General features: G+C 36.6%; 1 protein-coding gene across 3 annotated transcripts; it reads right to left on the bottom strand.

The window, feature by feature from the left end:
- Nucleotides 1-1,168: 1,168 nt before the first annotated feature.
- Nucleotides 1,169-6,658, bottom strand: LOC132167844 (uncharacterized). Of its 3 annotated transcripts, XM_059578877.1 has the most exons (8): nucleotides 6,357-6,658; nucleotides 5,128-5,412; nucleotides 4,053-4,112; nucleotides 3,735-3,944; nucleotides 2,850-2,968; nucleotides 2,667-2,764; nucleotides 1,774-1,898; nucleotides 1,169-1,695 (listed from the first exon to the last, which is right to left on the bottom strand). In XM_059578877.1, the coding sequence occupies exons 1-8, from the start codon at nucleotides 6,588-6,590 to the stop codon at nucleotides 1,534-1,536; spliced, it is 1,293 nt and encodes a 430-aa protein (XP_059434860.1). In that variant the 5' UTR covers nucleotides 6,591-6,658; the 3' UTR covers nucleotides 1,169-1,533. The 3 variants fall into 3 exon arrangements, with proteins under 3 accessions (XP_059434860.1, XP_059434859.1, XP_059434861.1); XM_059578876.1 differs by having other exon boundaries at nucleotides 1,169-1,898; XM_059578878.1 differs by lacking the exon at nucleotides 5,128-5,412 and having other exon boundaries at nucleotides 1,169-1,898.
- Nucleotides 6,659-9,878: the final 3,220 nt, after the last annotated feature.

Genomic DNA, 9,878 nt, shown 5'->3' on the forward strand with positions numbered 1-9,878 from the left:
CTAGTCTAGTTGAATTGGTCAAGGTTAGTGACTAATCAGGCTAGATGCCTATAGGGCTATAGCCCTAGTCTAGGCTTCTAAATGGGATTAGTCTGCCTTTTTCTCAGGCCAGCCAAGTTTGGTAGTGATGGGATATGATGAAAGATTCGGATTATCTTATAATTGTTATCATGACCTTTCATCGGTTCCTAAGGAGCACATTCTTTTGGGGGGAAAAGGGTTCACATTTTTAATGCATTTTGGATGCATCATTTAACAGTGTAAAGGTTCTTCATGACAAGTTAAATCAAATCAAATAAAAAAAAAAAAAAAAAAAAACAGTTGTGTTTACAGGAAAATATTGACTAAATTGCTATCAAAATGATTCATATAGATCATACATTTGACTCGAGAGAGGAGTTAGAAATAATAACTTTTTATTAAAAAAAATAAAATAAAATTGAAGAGATCCTCCTATGTCGCGATTTTTTTTTCTTTTTTTTTTTGTTATTCACTAAAATATAAAACCTATCAAATCACTCTTTAAAGTTTGTATTGTTATCAAATCATTATTGATTTGTACCATTAGATTCTTCATCGATAAACCAATAAGACTCAGAGTAATGGTCTTCAAAGGATAATTTAATTAGCTAAAAACCACATTTTATAAAATAAAGGTCTCTATTTCAAATTTTCATTAGTGTGAACATGTAAAAAAAAAAAAAAAAAACTCATTGTGATAACTACATTGTATCTAATAAAATTGACACATTACCTTGACCACGTGGCCCACATCTTTTATAAAATTTTGGATAAAAAAAGAGAGAGAGAATGGCAGAATTATTAATGATTTTTAACGATTTTTCATCTATTTTGCATCAGATTTTGCCGACAAAGAGGTCAGGTTCTTTTCAGTTTATTTATTTCATTAATCATTATCAATTATTATTATTATTATTATAGTCATCACCAGCGTCATTAATTGCTTTCTTAACATCAACCAGTGCATATCGCCATCATCAGCCTCATTAATACTTTTTCAACAAAAAAAAAAAACACACTCCATGAAGCATTAACAAATAGAGCCCTATTGTTTGTATCGAATTTGCTGTATATGTATTTTTATTTTAGTTACAACTAAAAAAACCGATAACATATGTCAATTTAATAAAATGAATTAAAAACATCGGATGCAAATGTTACTTCATCATAAGAACATTTTTGTTATAGATTTATTTACACAAGTGTATACACATCAATAATATGGAAATTTGACACTCACATTGTGTTGAATGGATAATTTCATCCACTCAACAAATAATGTCTTCCAAATTGACTGATGATGTCTTCCAAATGGATAAGATGATTTCATCGACTCAAAAGGGCTCCAAGATCTTAGGCTCTAGACATGCTGCTGTTTTAGCAAAAATCATTGCAACCCTTATGGATTCTGCTTGAATGGAGGATGTTCTATAGACAAATCCCTCTTCCCATTTTACTAGAACCAAATTTGAATCTGGTTTCTTAGCTGTGTGAGTCAATTGACAGGAGGCACTACCATGGTTCAGAGTTATTACCAAGATAATTTCTGAAGTATGATGACTTGCTCCAACCTTCTTCCATTGAGATGAGGTTGAGGCGTATCATCAATTTCTCCACAGCATCTTCCTCCAGGGTGCTAAGTGAATCAGACAATTGCTTTTGTAAGGAGGAATCCTGCAATTGTTTAAATAAAATCCTATTAGTTAATTCAAAAGTAAATACAGATGTTATGTCACAGATAGAGAATAGTGCCTTTGCTTCCTGATACAACTTCAGATATTGCAATGATTGCTCATAGAATCCACAGTGGTAGAGAAGAATGCTATAATCTCTTAATTCCTTTGCATCAGTATCCAGGAGTATAAGACGTTCAGATGCTGTAACAATGGCAAGAATTTCCACATAAATAGGTGCAGAGGCAAATGAGAAGATCTTATCCTCTCAGGATAGTTTGTAATCATTCACTGGTTTGCAACATGCTTGGAACAGTAAGCTAAAGTTTTGAATCATGACCATTAGTGCAATGCGATATGAGAAGATGATGTCATTTTGGTTATAATTCTCGTGATGGCTGCTTCCAAAAATGACTCAAATACATATAACTTTTCATATCCAATAAAAAAATATGCTTACACAATTCTTAAAAATTGAGAATGCACCCAAGCCAGCTAATATGAATACCTTCTGAATGTTTCCATTACAGAAGAGGATTGTGCATTAAAATCTCAAAGGAAGCAAAATGAGAGTGAGCCATTAACAGCTCAAGATAGGTTACCATCTCAACCATGATAAATTTCCAATCTTACTAATATTGAAAAAAAATCTTGATACTTATCCAAAACATATGATTAACACGTCACTGGTCTCATCACTCAAGTTTAATGACTTCTAAAAGGTAGTTAATATTGATAAGAAGTCTCAAACCAACACTACATTTGTAGAGCATAAATGCATTGAGCAACCAACTATCCAATTCTAACAAATAATAAAAAGGGGAAACTACAATTACCCTCCCAACAAGAAGTTTCTAGAGTAGCCACATCTCACACTTCAAATCCATTTTACTTTCTAGTGACATTGGCTCAAAAGCAGAAAGAAAAAGAATATACTAGATACTAGGAGTAAAATCTACATATAGTACATACTAGATAATGCGCGCCTCATGTCCCCAAAACGTACGCTAGTCCAAACCCCACGTTCTAGCCTATGTTGAGCAGCCTTAGCAGATGCAAGTTGAAAGCCACTGAAAGGAAAAATTATGATATGAACACCTTATTTGTGTAAATTAAGTACATATTGCATTGCAATTGAATTGAAAACCGGAGTACCTTTCTTCACCAATATTTGTTTTATCGATGCAGTTAGCTGCATGTGCTGCCCATAAGAATAAACTCCTGGTATGATCATGTTGAAATGGCCAGAAAGCATTCTTCAAATTTTTCAAAATCTGTACATTTCATATAGCAGGATTAATGTGTACTAAAAGACGATTATGTGGATACGTTATCTCAAACCTCTCATTTTAAACTCAAACAAAAAGTTGAACTGATGTGTGTAGTTATGAATGATATCACATTGGAGCTTTGTCACTCACATACATGCACATCTAAGACTCTAAGTCTCTAACCCTTTGTTTGGCTCATAAATGTTTTTTTTTTCTTAATAATTATTATTATTCTTATTTTTTATTTTATGAATATGCTTGGTCCTTACATATTTACCTTAGTTTCAAACATGAGTGGTTAAACATAATCTTTTTTTTTTTTTTTTTTAACATGTCATCACATATGTTCCATACGCTACAAGAATGCCATGTCAATTATAACTGTAAGAAGGTGTTTGATCTGCAGGCTTCGGCCTGGGAAGATTATATTCAAAATTGTGCGACAGGACATACAAAATGTCTTTGTGGTGTAGCATCTTGCTGCGGAGGCATTTGGTGTAAGAGTCTGTCCATAAAACATCAAATCCTATATTTGGTTTGGTAATAAATAGTATGTACCATAGAACATGACACATATATAGAGGCGGCAGCCACAAATATAGTTAGGGAGAAGCCTTAATTAAAAAGATTGTTCAATTTCCCATTAAAAGGTAATAGATAAAAGGCATTATTACAAGCAACGTGGTTATAACGTACTAAAAACTTGGCAATATAGGGAATACAAAAGAAGGAAAAAAAAAATGCAAGCAAGCAAGAACATAAAAGTCACCTCCACCAATAGCGTTTGTGAAGTAACTATATGTTGTTGATCTGACTCCTTGCTTTTTTGTTTAACATAGCCTCTGGGTAGACTATGAAGATCATGAGGAAAGAATATCTCTACATCAAAATTCACAAGGCCCCACAAGCGAAGCATTTTCAGGAGTTCTGAGTATATAAGTGAAAGCATTGCAATGGAGCCTGAACGATGGGTCAAAACCTGTTCAACATGTTAAGAAAAATACTATTAGAACTCCTTTGTTTGTTAGCATTCTCTATCAACCAGAAAAAGGCTCGCAATAACAACACAGAAGGTTAAATTCCCTACTGAGTGAAGATAAAGAGCTCGAGGCTCTGATTGATTTCGCGAATGGGTTCTTCGGAAGCCCTGAAAAGAAGAACCCATATCATGAAAGAGCAAATACTGAAATACCATTGCAGCTAGGGGAGAAAATACTTGATGAAATATAATCTGATTTAGCTTCTAAAAGTAATGGATCTATATGAAATCATTTATTTATTTTACTAGAGTTAGTATATGATGGTTTTGTTTGCAGAATGCATGCAAGTCAACAAATATATATGTTGGCAATTTTGCAACATAAACTTCCTAAACATTCAACAGCCTCAGTTAAACATGAAATCGATCAATATAGAATACAATAGCAAAAACTTATTGCTTGCAGGAAATATAAAACGCTGGGCCTCAACTTATAAAATTTCCATTTTTTTTACATAAAATTAAAATTAACTTCAAATTTTAAAACCGAGGGCCTGTTTAGTAAACTTTTGGAAAACCCATTTCACTTCTTAAACACTAAAAACTCTTCTCAAATACCAATTAACCAAATGGATTTTCAGATGTGGCCCCCACCACTAACACACTTTTCAAAACAAAGTACAAAACTCTTCTCAAAACCCAAAACACTTCTCATAAAATAAAACACAACAATTAAAAAAAAAAAAAAAACTCATATTGTCATGTACAATTTTTTCCACGAGTAGGGGCTGCTGATTACATCTATGAAAAATAAATAGATAAAAAAAAATAAAAAATAAAAAAAGAGAGATTATGGTGTTGTTGTGGCCTCTGTTTGATAAGGGCCGCCAAATCACCACCACGGTGGTGGCACTGCCACCATGGTGCAACACTTTTCTCATTACAAAAAAAAACTTGTTTTTTTCTTTTATTTTATAAAAATATTTCTCAATTTTTAATTCTTACAAAACACCCTTCGAAACTTCACCAAACCAATTCTCAACTTTTCTCAAATATGATCTCCATTCTCCACCAAATCAATTCTCAATTTTTACTTTTTTTTTTTTTCAAAATTCTTTTCAAAACCCAAAATAATTCTCAAAACTTTACCAAACGGGCCCCAAAACTCTTCCAATGAATATACCTTCGTGCCATACAGATATCTCTCTAAACTCTCCAGGAGTTTCTCGGGCGACAAACTATATGAAGAGTTATACTGAGAACAGTAGCCCACTGAAAGATCGTCCAATCTCTCAATGAAAGCATCCACAGGGAGAGGAACTGAAGAGTGTGAAATAAGAGAATCATCCTCTGCAGCTATATAAAGAGCTGTTTTCCCCAAATCAACACATCTATTAATCGTGATGCTGGTTTCCCTTTCGATATCAGAGAAGTTTTGAATCTGCGTACAGAAACCCTCCCTCGCGTCCTGCTCAATGATCAATCATAAATCAAGTTCACCAAATTAAACAACACTACATCCAAAAATAAACAAAGATGAATATAGATTCAGAAACTAAAAATTGATGATGTATAAAGTTCTTTCACTTAGAGTATCCAACCCTAAAGCTTAAACTTAGTAGGTGTTGTAGATGCTCAACAAATACATATACCCATAACTAAGCACACATTCAACCAATGTAGGATTTCTTAACAAATAAATTTCATTAAGAAAAGAACAATACATGAAATTCACACAATAAAAAAGAAAGACAAAGAATCAAATTAGCCAATACTGCGTTGAGTGTACCAACAGTGAACAAATTTATATCAGAATCCAGACAATACACAAAACATCAAATTTCACCAAATCTATATTACATGAACCAAAATTTAATTTCCCTTAAATAAAAAGTAGAAATAAATATTCAAAATTATAATTTTTATTATCAATAATCACGGAACATACACAATGCACCAAACAGACTAAAAAAAAATATCGATGAATTTAAATTAAAAGGGTAACTACACTTTATCTACAAGTAGTTTTAGTTGAGTCTGAGTTGTCAACCTGCAACTTAAAAAATTACCCTTTGTTTACCAAGGTCTAATAAAATTTACTTTTGGTTCATGTATTCAGATTATAATGAGGTTGTTATTGTTCCTTCTTGGCTTTATGCATACAAATTCTATCGATTTTAAGCTGAAAATTATTAAGGGCCCGATCACACGTGGGTAAAATGCTAATTAAAATGAAACTTGTTAAATTATTTGTTGACCGTTCGAACTCAAGTCATAGGTGGATCAATTATTACTAACCCTAAAATAAACCACTTCCACCATCAAAATTCATGAAGAACATGACCTATGGATAAAAATAAAATAATAATAAATAAATAAATAAATAGAAGAAGGTGATGAGATGGAAGTTACTCTAGCATGAGAGGTGTCGATTCCAGAAGATTCCAAAGCCTCGTGGAGAACGAACTTCAGGTCGCTCCCCACTTGCTGAGAATTTGATCCGGCACGACACACCACGCGAAAACACGAAGAAGAAGATGATTGTGGTGGTGGTGGTGGTGGAGGGTAGGATTGGAATTTCGGGAATTTGGAAGGGGTTGTGAGTAAAGAGGCTCTGGGAATCCATGGAGAGGCTAACGAAGTCATCGTCTTCAGTTTGAGAGAGAGAAGAGAGAAAATTATCAGAGCAAGTCAGACAGAGAGAGAGAGAGAGAGAGTGATTTGTCCCACGTGTATATTTCTTCCGTGGCAGATATTTTATATGACGGTGACGTAGGGTAAGATTTTAATGTTTTTTAAGTTGTCTTTATGATTTAAAAGAAAAAAAAGGTAATGGTAGTTTATTAGATTGTTATAATATTGTTATATAATTTGATAATATGGTAGTAAAAATGGGTCATCAAATCAACGCTTATATAAAAAAAATAAGGGTTGTCAGGGTTGATTGTAATTTGTAACTGCTATATTATCTCAATTGTATATCAATATGTTAAATATTATTACTTTTAAAAAAATATTTTGACTTGAAATATAATATTTTGTAAGTGTTTCATATTTTAAACTTCCAATAAATAAAACTCCTAAAGATTAACAATTAATGTACCGGTGTTATATGCTTAACCTTCATATTTATATTATAGAAAACACTAATAGTTATGATTTAAAATGTGATTAAGCAAAATAATATTATATAGGCTAGATAAGGATCCTTGCAGTTTGGGTCTGAATTGCACATAATTCGAACAATCTCATATAAAAGAAACTACAAGGCTCACCTTTTAAAGATAGCCTGAAATACAAAAGTTACTTGTCCGGAATAGATAAGCACTATCCAAATTACGTGCAATTTGATTAGTCAGCCAATTGTATGGAATCCCAATCCATACGCACTCCTTTAATAGCTGCAAAATTAAGACAATAATTTCATTTCTTATTTCTTTTCTAGGTTATAGATACTCAAAACACCAACATGGGTTCAAAATCACCTCAATTTTCATGCCTTATTTATGGGAAACAAAAAATATTATTCTATACAAAGATATTGACAAAATCATTCCCAATTATTGAGCATGAAAATGAGTTACACTGTACAAGGTGTGACAAATATCTTCTTGTCTTTGTCATAAAACATCTAGCCATCAATACGTTAAATCTACATGGAAGTCATACAAACATCTTTGTAACGTACACAATCTACTCTCCACAATGACCAAAGTTTTCTACCAATAAAATCAAACAATAGTTATTCCATTCCATTTTCTGGTATCTATTTTCTGTACTTCAGTTCTTCATCACTAAACTCGAAGGCGTTCGGGGATAGGCCCGTAGCCCAGCAACATAGGTTGCCTCAACAGATGCAGATCCTTGTGCTGCAAAGTCATCCCATGAATCAGTAGATAGTATGACAAAATCTGCGAGCTTCCCAGGAGATAAAGACCCCAAATCCTTGTCAAGAAAGCATGCACGAGCCGCTGAAATAGTGTGCCTGCCAGCATGAAGGCCTAAGATTTCCATGTACAACAGAAGTTCAACAGTGAAGAAAGGAGGGGTTGAAAGTTGAAACACATGGAAAAGAGCACTGATCGGCAGAGAAAACAAATAGATTGAAAAGTTAAAAAATAAAAATAAACACAAAATGCACATCAACAGAAAAGACCATTGATTTTGGTTTGACAATTTGCTTGAACGTGGCTCAGAAGTGGTGAATATTGATTCCAAAAGTCTAAACTGATAGAAAAGGGTAAATTCCAGGAGTTTACCATTCATGTATTACTTCTCTCTTCTCTCTCATCCACCCACGCCTGAGGGCAGGCGTGTGGGTGGCGCGTGTGACCTGTTTGGGTGTCTAGCTTGCTAGCTGTTTGGTTAGTGTCATGGCTGAATCGAGGAAGTGGTCAGTGGAGTCCAAGAAGTTTGAGTTACTGGTGAAAAGCGCAGGGGTGAGGATTTTTGAAAGAAGCAATAGGATACAAAAAACCATTTTCTTGAAGAAGGATGAGCTGATGTGGTTGGGGCGCATTGTGAAGGACTTGGTGGCAGTGGAAACCACAGAGGTTTTTTGGGACCAATCCAGAGCAGGGTTTCCTCGGATTATTGCGCAAAAATGCTCCAACAGGAATGGACGTTTTCTGACGGTAGAAGAATATGATGGAAGGCAAAGAAGAGGATCGATTATTATACCAGAAGGGCGAGCTGGTCAAGGTTGGGAACGATTCATCTCGGAGGTGAGTTTGGCTAAGTCTGCAATGTGCGAAGTCAGGGAGGCCACGATGGATAAGAAGAAGGTTGAGGGGGTGGGAAGGAGGAGTTTCGCGGAAGTGCTGGGGTCGTCGTTGCAACCGGCAGACGACTGTTCTGATGCTTATTCCGAGCTGGTAGCCAAGGCTGCTGCAGAGAAGAATAAACAATACCCTGCTCCCACGGTTCAGGTGGTGGATTCATACAAGGAGAGGTTTCAGGTGAGGAATGATGGCGGTTGCATGGAGGAATCGAAGAGGAACCATTCCTCTGGCCAGGAAGGAATGTGCAACCTGAAGGCAGGGGGGTCTCGGGGTGTTGTTAATAGGTTGCCGGCGAGTAGAAATCAGTTTCCGGCGAGTAGGTTGAATGCCTTGGCAATGATGACAGCTTCGGAAGTTGGAGATGATCACGTGAAGGGATGGGAGGGGGTAGGTAGGCTCGAAGCGCAGGCCTGGTTTCGTGTAAAATCTGAACTCATTAATGCGAAAGAGTCGTTGAACAGGTTGAGGGGAGAGATCGACGTGGGTCTAGAAAGGTTTGATTTTTTAATAAAAAATTTGGAGGAAGGGAGTGGGCATACAAGGGCTGGCGGGATGTGCGTGTGCGGTATGGCAGGAGGGGGCTCTCTCAAGCAAGGGATGGCCCAGCCCAAGAAGATTAACTTGGAGGTTGGGGAGTTGGAGGGGGTGGATGGGTCTAAGGGGAAAGAACAATGGCCCAAGAGAAAGTTTAAGGGAAAGAAGAAGGTGGTGGCTGTGTATAGGCGCAGGAAGATGGGCCTGAGCGTTGGTCAGTCCAGCCCAAGTAAGTCTGGTCCAGAAGGGGCAAGACCCAAGGGAGCGCCGGAGGTGTGTTACACGATCGGCGTGCAGGAGGGATGCCGAAGCTCTCCGGCAGGTGACCCAGGTGCGTCGTCGTCGGCAGCAGGAGGGACGCAGTCAGAGGAGAGACCGCCGGCTACAGTGGACAGTCCTGGTGATAGTCCCGGTGAGATTCCGGGTGGCAGAGAAGCGGCGAGTCTGGCCGGAAGTAGCTGCTGCACGCCGGCGAGAGTGCTTCTGGGCCAGACAGAGCCGGAGAGGCTGTCGGAGGTTGTCGCCGGCGAGTCAGAGTTGGCCGGCGAGTGCTTCAGTGCTCCGATGGTCGTGATTTCGGACAAGGAGGAGTCTCGGTCGAGCCAGACAAGGCCGGAGG

Source organism: Corylus avellana, chromosome ca1, assembly GCF_901000735.1.
Source record: "Corylus avellana chromosome ca1, CavTom2PMs-1.0".
NCBI lineage: Eukaryota > Viridiplantae > Streptophyta > Magnoliopsida > Fagales > Betulaceae > Corylus > Corylus avellana.